This window comes from Crocodylus siamensis, chromosome 4 (genome assembly GCF_052110815.1).
Source record: "Crocodylus siamensis isolate JL-2025a chromosome 4, ASM5211081v1, whole genome shotgun sequence".
In the NCBI taxonomy this organism is placed as follows: Eukaryota; Metazoa; Chordata; order Crocodylia; family Crocodylidae; genus Crocodylus; species Crocodylus siamensis.
Window position 1 is genome coordinate 93457757 of NC_143398.1, and position 13451 is coordinate 93471207.

The 13451-nt window shown below is 45.4% G+C and overlaps 1 protein-coding gene across 2 annotated transcripts; it reads right to left on the reverse strand.

Annotated features, from left to right (window-relative positions):
- Positions 1 to 805: 805 nt before the first annotated feature.
- On the reverse strand, positions 806 to 13235 carry WBP2NL (WBP2 N-terminal like). 2 transcript variants are annotated; one of them, XM_090042905.1, is made up of 8 exons: positions 13089 to 13235; positions 9278 to 9386; positions 8750 to 8885; positions 6864 to 6956; positions 5736 to 5963; positions 5039 to 5146; positions 4199 to 4275; positions 806 to 2776 (listed from the first exon to the last, which is right to left on the reverse strand). In XM_090042905.1, the coding sequence occupies exons 1-8, from the start codon at positions 13145 to 13147 to the stop codon at positions 2729 to 2731; spliced, it is 858 nt and encodes a 285-aa protein (XP_089899031.1). In that variant the 5' UTR covers positions 13148 to 13235; the 3' UTR covers positions 806 to 2728. The 2 variants fall into 2 exon arrangements, with proteins under 2 accessions (XP_089899031.1, XP_089899032.1); XM_090042906.1 differs by lacking the exon at positions 4199 to 4275.
- Positions 13236 to 13451: the final 216 nt, after the last annotated feature.

A 13451-nucleotide genomic window follows, 5' to 3' on the forward strand; every position in this document is an offset into this window, starting at 1 on the left:
TTTGCCATTCATGAATATTTGAAACCACAAATAGTGAGGGTTTCCTATAAGCATAGCTAGATTATGGCAGCTTTAGCCTTTCAACCAAGCTATAGATGTGGCCAGGAGTCTGTCTTTCCCACTACAAGTGAGTGGTGTACCCACATTGCTCAACAGCTGTAGTACAGATTGCAATTCCCAACCTGGAATATTAGACTGACAGCAGACTTGCTGGCAAACTATCTTATCTCCTCTTTTGTGGCAGCAGCTAAGTCAAGTTATATGCAACTGCTTCTTCCCAATTTCTTTTGTGTACTTTGATCCACCACATCTTCCTCTGAAGCAAGTGTGGGATATCCAAGACAAACCAGCTGAGAGCAGCTAAATGTGATGTGGAAGAAATTTAAAACTTCTCTTCTTATATATGTAACCACAGAAGATGGAACAGCCAAGCATGATGGCAGCAAGAGAAATCCAGGCCTGCTTTTGATCTTAAGCAAGGAAGAATTCAGTGCTAACTCTGCAATCAGAGAAAATAGGCCTCCCCCTCAAAAGGAGCTGCTTATTGGAGACAGTCCCAACTACTGCACTAGCAGTTGCAACGTGGCAGTCACTCAGCTGTGGTGCTTGGTACACCACAGGGAAGGAGACTGTGGCAGTTGTGATCACAAGACTACCTAAAGCAGCTTCCCTCTCCCCAGGTGGCAAGGGGTAAAATGCAGTCATAAAAAGTAGCACAAAAGGGAACAGGGACTACATAGCCACCAAGGGAAGGGCAGGGGCTGCACTCTATGAGCATATAAAACAATGAATGGAGGCACACAGCTAAAGATTAAATGCTTCTGTATTAAAGTGCAATGCAAAAGTTACAAACATTCATAGCTAAACACTTAGTTCTAGAAAGTGATTAGAGCATTTCAGACTCCGATTAAAAAGGTCTCTTAGGAAAAGGAAAATCAGTCCTTTGCAAAGGGCTGTCAAGAAATCTATGTAACATTGGAAGCCTTGTAAAGTAGCCCTGCTACACAGGGAGGAAAGGGGGCAGGAAAATATTCCTTACTCACTGTTGAAGGGAAGAAGGGTGATCAGACCCCACAAGGAATCACATGGTTTTCTATTAAACAAGTGAGATATGCCCCTTGGAGCAAGGTCAAAGGTTCCTAGGGGAGCAGAGGGCATAGCTGTATCATTATATTTTTGGTAACAGAAGGGAGGGCATTACAGCCATATCACAAAAAAAAAAAAAATCTGCTTATTGAAAGGATGCTGCATTACCAGGGGCAAGCATGAAGATACCAGCTCCATTTAGGAAGCAGAATGAACCCTGTGCAGTGGAACTCCAGTGTCACACCTCACCACTACTAGGATGCACATATAACTTGAGCCAAGGGGTGAATGCAAGAGGAGCACAGTGAAGTGAACTAGTCTGTCCTCCACGATCCAAGTCTCACTCAGCTAGCACACTTGGGGTGGAACAAAGGACTCTGTGCCCACCCCCCTTATCAGAGGGAACAAGCTCTAGCTGGTAATGTAGGTTGTTGCCAAACATAGCATCAGTGTGTAGAGGCAGAGCCAATTTCTGGGAGCCTCTAAGGAAGCCTTGGATTCATTCCCACTGCCACCACGCTTGTGCTACGTGCAGCCCAAATTCCAGTCACCTCTACCCAACCCCGTTAGTTGTTTTACTTTATTTACAAAGGCAGGTGGGCTTTATAAAGCCTTTGCCCATTTCCAGTTCAAACCCCAAGATCCCTCCATTGTCTTGTCTATCACCAGGCTAGCATATGTTGCCACGTCTTCAAGGACATATCTTCCATATACAAGAGCATGCTCTCAATAAAGGAAAAGTAAAGGAAGGGTGGCAGGCACCACTGGTTCTCTACATGCCCCAGTGAGTGGAGAACCTCAGTATGTCCCTCAACCACCATTTTGTGATTTGGGGGGGAAAGGGGGGGTTGACTGGGAAGAGAGACCCATGCACAGAGGATTTTACTGACAGAGATACAATTGCACTGCTGTTTGCCTCTTTCACCCTTAGGGATTTATATATAAACTGATTTACTCAAAGCCTGTTCACAGTCTTCATTGCTGCAGAGCTGTTAGGCCTGCCTCTGTGCTACAACGCTCATCCCCCCTGGCACATATGCTACTAAATACTTCTGAACTAGCCAAGTCTCTCAGGAGACATTTCCTGAATTAAAAAAGTTGCATCACTTCAACAGAACCAGGAAGGCAATGCATATTTAGCATATCCCATCACTTCTACAGTCTCATCTTCTGTGCCAGACTGCAACAGGTTCCAGGCATAGACTGCTGTGGGGGAAATGTGGCAGCATGCTCCCTCCAAATGCTGCCTCAGAGAGTGTTCAGCAGCTTCTGCCTCAAGTTGTTTCCACTTCAGTCAGAAAGCCTTAATACTTTATTCCTAAAATTAGGTACATGCTCTGTCTGTTGGTCTAAGAAATGCATCGAGAAGAATGTGTCTCTCCTCTCAAGCAAGAGAACAGAAGCCATCCTAAAAAGGACTCTGTTCAGACCTGGAGTATAGAGCCAACAGGCAGAAAGTACTGCTGCTCTGCTTTGTATTGCCATACTGCATGTTTAAGGAGAGTGGGTGTTTATGCCACTCAGTACTAGGTATGTAATGTACACACAAACTAGAGATGCACTAAACTGAGGGGGTGGTGGTGATGACAAAAGTGTCTTCATGGAGGAAGATCGTGGGAGGTTGCTTGCTGGGTGCCTTCTGTTAGTTGTTCTTTTTCTCCTCGGGAGGAGCGTAAGGAGGTGGTGGGTCCTGAAAACAAAGAGGATAGCCAGTCAACAAGTCTGCCTAGCACGAGGCACTGCTGGTTTTAGAAACTGCTCCACTTTCCAAGGATTTGCAGGGTGAGTTCACATATCCAGTCCTCCCTGTCTGTTACACCTTTACAGATATACTCGCAGCTTTTGAATTCGCAACAGATTTGCATTCAATATTCTAGGCCAGTGATTCTCAACCTTTCGTACCTTATGTGCCCTCTGCTGACTGACAAGGCAAAAGCGCAACTGGAAGTCCCACTGTGACACTTCCAATTTCACTGCTGTGAGCCAAGGCCCACTTTATCCACCACAGCCTGGGGCAATGCAGCCTGCGCAGGGCCTCCCTCCCTATCCTCTGGCACACCGATGCTGGAGAGTGAAAGCCCCAGCACACTGGACACGGCTGGAGGGTCAGTGGCCAGAACTTCCAGCCTGAGCAGGCAAAGACCAGAATGCGTACCCCCTGCCTGTGTCTTGTGTACTCCCAGGGGTACACACACCACTGGTTGAGAAACACTGTTCTATGTTATTGTTACACTCTAACCTCCCTGGCTTAAGTTACATCCCTTCAACCCTTTGTGTCAATTTTAACAATGCTTCAAATGAGGCTTCACCAAGAAGAGATGAACATTTGTACTCACGAAGCAATGTGACTGGACATTAATTAATTGCATTAATCCTTGCTTTCTCTTCCCTAAGGCCATGGGGACAATTTGTGTTTCCCATAGCAGTTACACAAGATCTTTAGTCCCAGGCCCCAGTCTCAGTCTTCTTATTCCTCTCAGTGCATTATAAAAAAACAAAAACAAAAGTGAACATTTTTTCAAGTAGATCTGCTGTGGTGGAATAAGACTAGGCAGAAGATTGTGGCTACCCCAAGATATGTGGAATCAAGCTCTATACCTGTAGATCACTGTTCTAGGCTCCTAAAGCCACAAGAATGCTTAGCCATCTCCAGAGAGTACCAAAAGAATCTAAACCTGTATCATCTTTTCCCTTTATAAAAATCTAGTCTTCATCTCCTTCCATTCCAGAATAAGTTGAGAATGCTACATTTTCTAGACAGAAGGCACTGTCGCACATGTCTTAGTGTCATCTCAGTTTTAATCAAGGAGGAAGGTAACTAACATTAAACACTAGATAAGGATCATTCTGTTACCCTCAACGTCCCTAGCCATTCAACTTAAAACGTCAAGTGACGCCAACCTACTGCTGTGAAAGGCAAACCAACTGCCTGTGGGACTCAGGAAGTATGGGTCAGTAACATGCTCTGCTAAAACAAGCCAAGTGTCCTGCTTCCCAGTGCAAAACTGGCTTGTGCTATAAGCTATGATCTAACAAATCTGAACAGCAAACAGCATGCAAGCAAGAGAAGCAGAGTTCCTGACCCAACAGGACCACACAGCCAGATGCTTACCATAGGCATGTAAACATTGTGGGGGTTGGCTGGGTTATAATATGCACTTGAAGCCGCTTCTGCTGCTTTACTGTCACCTACAGAATAAGGCAAGAAAATTGGTAGAAGTGTCTTCCTAAGTTGTTCTACATCTCAAAGCATGAGGCTCAATGTACATTTGTAATACATTTCTACTTTACATAGCGGGGAAAAGAAAAAAAAAGACACACCCAGAAAGGTTAACAGATTGGCCCAACATCAAGGCAAATCTGTGGCAAACCTCCCAGCTCTGGATTTTACCTACCAGACCTTGTTTCCTCATTAATATCTAGGGTTTGACAGCTCCCTGAGAGAAAGGCCAGGCTCCCAGGCCCTCCCCACCTCTCACCCAAGAGATTAACGAGCATACCAGATGTGTGCAGTAAGCCTGGCATAACACTGTACAAAGTAGCACTGGAATCTAAGGATATGCCCATAACAAGCTACTATTCAATCTATATTAAACTGACCCAGACCTCCCATTTCCTTTGCAAAAATACTCAAACACTCCCTCAACCCTTTTAGTAGCTATATTAAAAGTCATGGCACAGAAGCCATTCTGCACACTTCCCAGGTATTCACCTTTCTGTATCTAAATGAAGGACAAACAGATTTCAGTGCAGCCAGTTTTCCCAGCTTTTATTTGGACTGGTTCATAAAAGCAAGAAATCTGCACAGCTTTTCCTAGTAGTAGCAGCAATCTGAAACTTTCCTCTCCATCCCTTACCAACAGCTCATATACGAGACTAAGAAATGGATGTTTCACAACTACTGCAACAACAGCAACTCCACTGTTCATAGCTAGTCAGACCTTCCCCGTACCTGACATTCCAGGTTCTACCCAGGCTGCAGGGGCTGAGGGGGCTGATGGTCCTGCAGGAGAAGGCCCAGTATATGGTGGAGGAGGCGGCATATACACAGGGTTCATCCCTAAAGAAACACAAAAGTAAAATTACATTTCAAACTATTCTTGTGTGTTATAGTCTTCCTGTAAACCCTCCCTGTTGTGTTTCATCTCTTGACAGGACAAAGGTGAAGTCTCGTAAGTTTGGAGAACAAGAGTTCAACATCAGTGACTTTCTACTTCTCTACAGCCTTAAGGACTTTGCAGACAGCAGTGCTCATGTTCCAAATATGGACGTGATTTGCAATACTGCAGACTTCCCTCCCTGTCTTGCTAGGGTTGGAGAGACATAATAAGGAGATGCAATACAATTCCATCTGGATTTCCTTGGGTCACTCCTTGCCAGAAAATCCCAGGAAAAAAAAGCCACGTGCAGTCAAAGTTCTCATAGATCTATCAGTGCCGGTCAGAGATGAAGGCATTTCTCTGCTGAAGGACTGCTGCAACATCATCAAGCCTAGGGCAGTGGTCAGACATCCCCAGGATTTTAAAGAAAAAGTCAGACAGAAGATTACAGTCTTCTTCATTCTGCCAACACAGCCCTTTTACATCTCATGCTGCACACTCTCTCAGACTATACTAGCATACTGCACACTGATTTGACAAAAGCATTACCTGCAGGTGGTGGATATGGGTAGCCCATCGGTTGTGAAACAGGTCCATATCCATTCATTGGTGGAGGCACATAAGGATATGGTCCATTAGCTGGTGGAGGTGCATAGCCGCCTGGGGCAAGTGAATAGCTGCCTGGGGCAGGTGAATAGCCGCTGGGAGCAGGCGAATAGCCTCCACAGGCTGGCATATAGCCATAGCTAGGATTCTGAACAGGAGCCCCTCTGGAAGCTGATGAGGACAAAGGTGAGCAAGTCAGACTCTTCTCTATTGCAGTTAAGTTTAAAATGTAGCAATGTGTGTAAAGGAAAAACAACCCATGAATTTAGTCCCATCTGCCTGGGATCCAGGATTGTGACCTACTGAGTCCTGCTGCAATTGCTCTGCCCAAAAACATCTAGCAATTATTTTCTCCTCTCAACTTTACACTCTAGCTCCCAGCTGACAACAAAAAGCAGAGTCTGCAATGTGGAGGCTATGGAAATAAACTGAATAATCTGCAACTTCTTCATATTTATGTACCCACCTTTGCTAGCTAGATTTGAGTTAAAAAAAAAAAAGAGTTCTCTTTTGGAAAGTGTAGTTTTTAAATCAAAAACCCACTCCTCACACATCAGCATTTCCCATAGCAAAATACCATTAAAAAGTTTCTTAAAAAAGAATATTCAGGAAAATCTAAACAGTCATTTTAGTTTGAGTGGAGCATAACTTTTTTCCCCCACTTAAGACCATATACTCATATTTTGGAAGCCAAGCTTCAGTCACTGTCCCTCCCCAGCATTGTTTTTCTCCCTGTAACCCTTAACTCTTTTAACACTTTCTCCTCAATTGGGAAAATGAGCATGGTTTCCACACAACTTCATATTTTCTAATTTGTTCCAGTTAGGCAGTCTCTCCTAATTGGATCTCTTAAATAAGCCAAATCTAAAACACATTTTCCCAAACCAAAACAAACTTCCCATGTTTGTTTCATTTTTGTCTCATTTAAAACCAAAACAAAGGCTCACTGTGGAAAATCCAAACTTGAAAAGTTTAAAGAGGCTATTTTTCCAGAGGAATTTGCCACCATGAAAGTTACTGTTGTCTAACCAGCTCAGCAACAAAGCACATAAGCCTCTGAAGATCCCTTACCATTAGTGGCAACTTTGAACATCATTTGCCCGAACTCAATGGCTCCTCCGCTGTTGAAGGTCAGTTTAAATGAAGCTTGCCCTTCCCAGCCACCTAGGAGAGAAAGCTAGAATTAAAGTAGGCCCTTATAATACCAGGCTCTTAAGTGATTGTTACAGCAAAGAAGCAACCAACAAACATGAATTCAGATAAGGGTGCAGGTACAGTCATATTGGCTGAATCTGTTTGCAGAACGTCACAAACTTAAAAGTTTAAGTAGAGTCTTGTTGTGGCTGCAGAACAACAGCATAAAAAGTACCAGGGTTCCCCTCCACCCCCATCTTACTGTGCACAACTAAGAAAACCAACAGAAGGACTTATCTGGAAATGTCCTCAGTTTTAAAAAAAAAGGAATTTCTGCTACATGCATATGTAAAAGTGTTGATATAGATCTGATCCAGGTCATCTTTTGTTAGGCTAATAGAATTTAAAGGGGTTGGATTGAAAAACAAAACAAAACAAAAAACCTCTTGAATGGGAGACTACTGATGATCTCAATGGACTTTGAATCAGGGCCTAAAACTCAAGTTAGGATCTGAATTAAATACTTCATCAGCAGGCTCCAACTCCTTTGACCCACAGGAGCTCAGACAGATTATGAAATCTTTGGTCTCAGGGGATTTTTCAGAAATTCTGAGTATATAATAAGAAATCCAATATAAGCCACCTGACTGGCCAAAAAGAAGTCCATCTTCTTGATAAAATACTGATCTTACTGGAGGTCAACTGAGTAAAACAGTACAAGTTTTTTTAAAAGCTTTCAGATGGGGGATTAATTACTTAGACTTAATAATAGCTCAGTTTCAACCCCCTTTGTCCAGTAAACACAACAGAAATTGTCCCAAAAATCTCTTCAAGAAATTGGAAGGGGGGGATTTTTCCTCTGAAAAAACTAGAGGAAGTCAAAGTGTGGGTGTGGGTGTGGGTGTGGGTGTCCAGGGAGCTCACAAGTTAAAGGAATGTAGCAAGTGAAGGGCACAGTAAAAGGTGCAAAGCATGCTTACAATTCTGCTTCTTACAGTGCTAAGGTATCATGACTACTACAGGAGCATCTCCCCAAACTGGAATTTGATGCCAGTGAAAGGTGCCAAATTCACAACCCTGAAAACCTAGCCATGCTAGAACAGAGGCAGGTGGTAGTAGTGTACTCCTATCCCTCATTCCACCCACCTACTTCACACTGGCAGGGGCAAGACCTAGAACTGAGGGGGAGCTGTCCCAATGGTTGTTGTGTGTCAGTTTTTACCTCTGTGACTGCCAAGTGCTAACTGTGGTTTCTATGATGTAGACACCTACTAGGAACCAGATCAAGACCACAACATCATGTAGCCATCACATGATCACTACATTCAGAAATTAAAACTCAGGATCAAATCCAAATCACTGCTGTACCATCCTATGCAAGAGGTACATACAGGCAGTATAGCATGGAAGCATCTGATGATTTTCAGGAAAGCAAGCTCTCTTTGTATAGGCAAACTACAAGCCACTGCTAGAATCAGTGACTGATGTCAGCCCCTCCTACCCCACAGCTATAACACCTATGAGGGCAACAGAAACAGAAATTCAGAGAACAGTTATGACCTAGATGTTAACAAGGAAGTTAAGAGTTTTAACAAAAATATCCTGTGCCAAATCAATTATTCTACTATTACTCCATTCTAGAAGTAAAGCCACTTATTTCAGAATACTACATCCATAGTCACACCAGCACAATTATAATGCAATCGCTCTGTCAGTCATTCTTCCCCATGTAAACAAGCTTTTTATTAGAAACATAGGCCAAGAAAAGAGGACACATGGGAAGCTCAAAGGCGGTAAGGCTATTGGGAGCTGCAATGCCTTACCTCCTGCCTCAGCCTGGATCACTCCTTTGATGAAGTTGGCAGAGAAGACAGGCTGCTCAATGGAGCACCCTTTTACCAAGTAGAATGGCATCATGAAGGACAGCATGGGGTCCTTGCCCTTTGACACAAAGATCATCTGCAAGACAGGAAAGAAGATTGAAGTAATTGATTTACAATCAGTCAGTCTATAAATACCTACAGTGAAAGAAACACTTTAAAATGTTCAAGACAGTTCTGTTCTGAAGGCTATTAGAGAGAAGAACTAAAGCTGTGATATGCTTAAGTGCAAGTTTGCATAGCTACCATCTCTATCACTCAGAAGCATCCTCAAATACTTTGCTGACTATATGCAAGGCTTACCCACCTGAAGCACACCCTTACCTCCCACAACAAATGTGCAGTTTGAGACATTATACTTTTGGAAATTCTCTCTCCTAAAAGACACATGCTTCATTTGAAAGTCTGCTGGACTAGAGGCCTGTGGAATCATTGGAGGAAAGAGGGGAAACCCACTGACTCAAGACTTACCCTGTAGGGAGTAAGGTACAGCATTCCTTTCTTGGTGCCTCTGAACAGATCAGCCTTGTCAGACACATCGCTGAAGGAGAGCTCCACATCTTTACAATGCTTAAGAATACTGCAGGAAGGGGTGGGGAAGAGACAAATTAGAGGTGCACAAACTAAGTGAAATTCCTGAGCTATGAACAATCCCACAAGTAACCACGAATTCTGAACTTTCTCTGAAAGGCTCAGCTCTGATGGGGGAGAGTAGACTGGACCCACAAGTATGTCTGCATGGTTTATGAAGATCTGAAAACTCTCCTCAACCACCACAGATGCCAACCTGGCCCTGAAAAAAGGAAGCCCCTTACTTTGCATGACAACTGGCTTCTCCCTACATCTCCAAAACCAGCAGGGGAAGTTGTGGGAGGAACAGTGCTCTTCTCATTGGAAGCAGCAGGATTTTCTGCAACTTTTCTTTTGAAATAAAATAATTCTCTCAGAACACGCCACTATCCTGATTAGTCCAGTACCCTGATATCCAGTGTCCAATTTTAGATGCTACAGGGAAATGAGTATCTTCAATAATTCGATTCCCACCAAGTAAGCTATATTACTGGGGAAGTAACTTTACAGCTAGACTAAGTGCAGATGTTACGTGTAAACTTGTAAGAACTGCAAGCTAATGACTCAGAAAACTGCATGGAAAATGATGAATTGAGGAACCACGGAGTACAGTGACAAGACTGTTCTAGATTACTGCTGAACAAGACAGGTAGTAATGTCTTAATAACATTTGCTATGGGCACTAAACTGATAGGAACTGTGAGCACTAATAAGTACACAAAAACAGGTACATGGAGAGGTAAGAAACATAGTGAGAAGATAGAGCCAGCTTAGGAAAATGCATGTCAGTGAATCTGGGTAAGTGAGCCCACAAAGATCTTGAAGAAAGAAAAGCTGGGGAAGCAGAAATACTGAAAGAGATTTAGGAATGACAGATTTGTAGAATGGTACACATTTTGGCAGCATAGAGGAACCACAGATGAAGGTAGCTACATACACATATACCCATACTATTACATGGCCCCACCTGGGGAAGTTACTAGGAATTCAGGGACCAGTAAAACTACTGGCGAAAAGAAGTTAGAGAATCTGGGTCTTACGAGAAGAGAGTGAAAATGAAGTAGGCTTGCTGTGAGTTATGCAAGAATAAAAAAAAAGGATAACAATCCACAAGACCCAGGCATTAGGGAGGGAGACACACCAGGAGGGAATTCTTTAGGGTATTCATTAAAACTACTGGCATTAAAATTTAAAAGAAAAAAACTCAGCTTAAAGAAAAAAGAAAACTAACCATGAATCTAACAGGCTGTCTAATAGTCTCCCACAGAAAACCAGCCTCTCTGCCATGGCTGGGAAGAATGGCGTGAATGATGCAACAGGTCTTTGCCACTTCTAGGATGCTGTGGGGAGCCATTTCTTCCTAGCTAGGTCATGTATAGCTATGCTCTGGTTCTGAATCCTACAGAGCTATTCATTTGCCTCCACAATGTTCTGGGACAGCAACTTCCATAAGGCAGTTTTAAATTAAGAATTCCTACAGGTCCACTTTAAGGTCTGCCTTTTTAAAAAAGCTTCATTTATTTCTACAGTATATACAAAAGCCAATTAACAGCAGTCAGCATGTTGTAATTAAGGTTTGTTGAACAGTTTTAATTTTGCATACCAACCTGGGATGCCATCGGGTAGTCCAACTCCAACGAGAGCTGGCTTTACCAAGCTGTCACCCAGCTTAAAAGAACCCTGAACAAAAGCCTTTTTTCACACCTTCTCTAGTGGCTTCTATTAACAGTACAGGACATCAAAAGCAAATGTTTTATCATAGACTCAAATTATAGAGAAGTAGGGCTCTGAAGGGACCTCCAAAGGTGTAGTCCAACCCCCTGCCTCAGGCAGGAACATCAATATCTAAACCATCCTATACAATCCATAATCTAAACTCTGCATAAGTCAACCCTCATCTATTACAACTGAAGTATTCTGCACAGAAGTTACCATCTTGACAGGTCTTGAAATGCAACAAGCAAACACCCAGCTTAAGCAATGAAACTAGGCTGGGCCATTTCATAATCTTTAGCTAAATTAACTTCCTTCTTTGTGCGCAAACACAGTGGACTTGGGCTTTAATGCTGCACAGAAACGTTTTGTAAAAACAAACTCTGTATAAACCATCTACACTCTTTTTAAAATTGTACAGACAACAGTGTTTGCATCAGGTTTGGGAAGACTCCCTTTTCAAAATAAAACAGAAGGCCTAAATTAGTACTCAACAGATCATAACTAAAGACCAGACACTGACCTTTAGTTAAAACTCTAAAAAGCCGCTAGCCTCACATAACACTGTCACTGGTCTTGCCTACTCGTAGAATCGTAGAGAAGCAGGGCCGGAAGGGACTTCTAGAGGTCATCTAGTCCAACCCCCTGCCCGAGACAGGATCTTCCCTATCCAAACCATCCCATACAAACGATCATCTGAACTCCACATAAGTCTGCCATGACACAATACAGACTTAACGCCTTAATCTGCCCCAGGGGAACCACAGCAGCCAATGTCCTGCTTTTGTGAAATGCTGTCAATATATGCTGACAGGGTCCAGGGCAGAGGGCAGTGTCCCCTGCTACGGAGCAAGGCAAAAACCTTCAGTCCATACCAATCTGACCATGGGGTGAAATTCCTATGGACTTATTCCCAAACTCAGAACTCTTTTGCACTGCTCTGATGAACAACAATCAAGACGGGACAGGGACAGTGCTTCTTACTAAACTGATCGTGCATGAAGATTACCTCTGAACCCAGTGAGGCAGGATGGAGAGAAAAAAAAAAAAAAGAGAGGTTTGATAGTCTAGGAAATCTCAAGCAAGGAGTTAATCTAAGTAAAATCTTGTTGGGTGAGGCTTTTTGCCAACAGTTGCTTTGCACAGAGGATTGCACAGCCCTTCCCAGCACTCGGGCCTTCTCGCAGAAGCCAACCAGGAAAACAACTGGCTCCTCCCAATTACTCTCCTGCAGCTGGTGAAAGGGCCGTGTTACTCCTCATTTTTAGGCTACGTGCTTGACTGTCCCCACGTGACAAGGTGAAATCTAGTTGCAAGCGCCCTTCTGCTGTCTCAAAGCTACACCCCCTGGGGCTGGTTTATCCAGGACTTGTCTCCCTGCTAACTGGGGGGGAGGGGGGGAGGTAAGGCCACCACATTTCAGTCCTCCAGCATCCCAGGGTGCAGCGTCCCCTCCTCCCTCTTCTGATCCCTGTGGACAATCTTCCCCTGCCTTGAACTCTATGGACAGCAAGCCAACTCCCCGCCCAGCCCAGCACAGTCCCGGGAGCAAGGCCGGGAAGCCAGCGGGCTGATCAGACTCAACGGGGGACGCTGGACCTTACTGGGAACCTGGATCTTGCCCCAGGCCCAGGACACCACCCACCGCCTTGAAAAGCACCTTGGAGCCCCAGTGCCCGCCCCGCGCTCAGGCTCCATTCCCAGCCAGCTGAGGGGGGACCAGGGCTCAGCCCGCCCCGCCCGGACCAGCCCCCGGGCCTGCCAGGTGCTCCCGGCACAGGCGCTGCCCCGCCACACGCCCCCCACAGACGTCACCGCTGATCTGACATCGAATGGGGCCGCGTCATGAAAGGGCACGTCACGCTTTGTGACGCAGCTGCGCGCGTGACGCAGTCGGGACTTGTTTGTGTTTCTCCCCCCACCCCCTCCCGGACCCCCCAGCGCCGAAGGGCGGACACACGGACGCGCAGCGCTGTTCCCGCCCCGCCATGCCCAGTACCTCTCGCCCGGGGGCAACAGGACGCCACCGCCCGGCGCATGGCTCCGGTTCAGTGCCATCTTCCAGCCCGAACTGACAACGCCCCGCCCCTCCCCGTGACCGGACCGGACCGCACCGCGCCTCGCCTCGCCTCGCCCCGCCCCACCCCTCGGCCTTGTGCAGCGGGCCCCGCCCCGTGACCCCATCGGCCCCTCCCCCAGCAATATCCTCAGGCCCCACCCCTCCTCGTGACCTCATCGGGCCCCGCCCCCGCCCTTACCTTCAGACCCCGCCCCTTTCAGTGACCGTATCGGGCCCCGCCCCACCCCTCCCAGCCTTGTGCCGCGGGCCCCGCCCCTTCCCCGTGACCTCATCAGGCCCCGC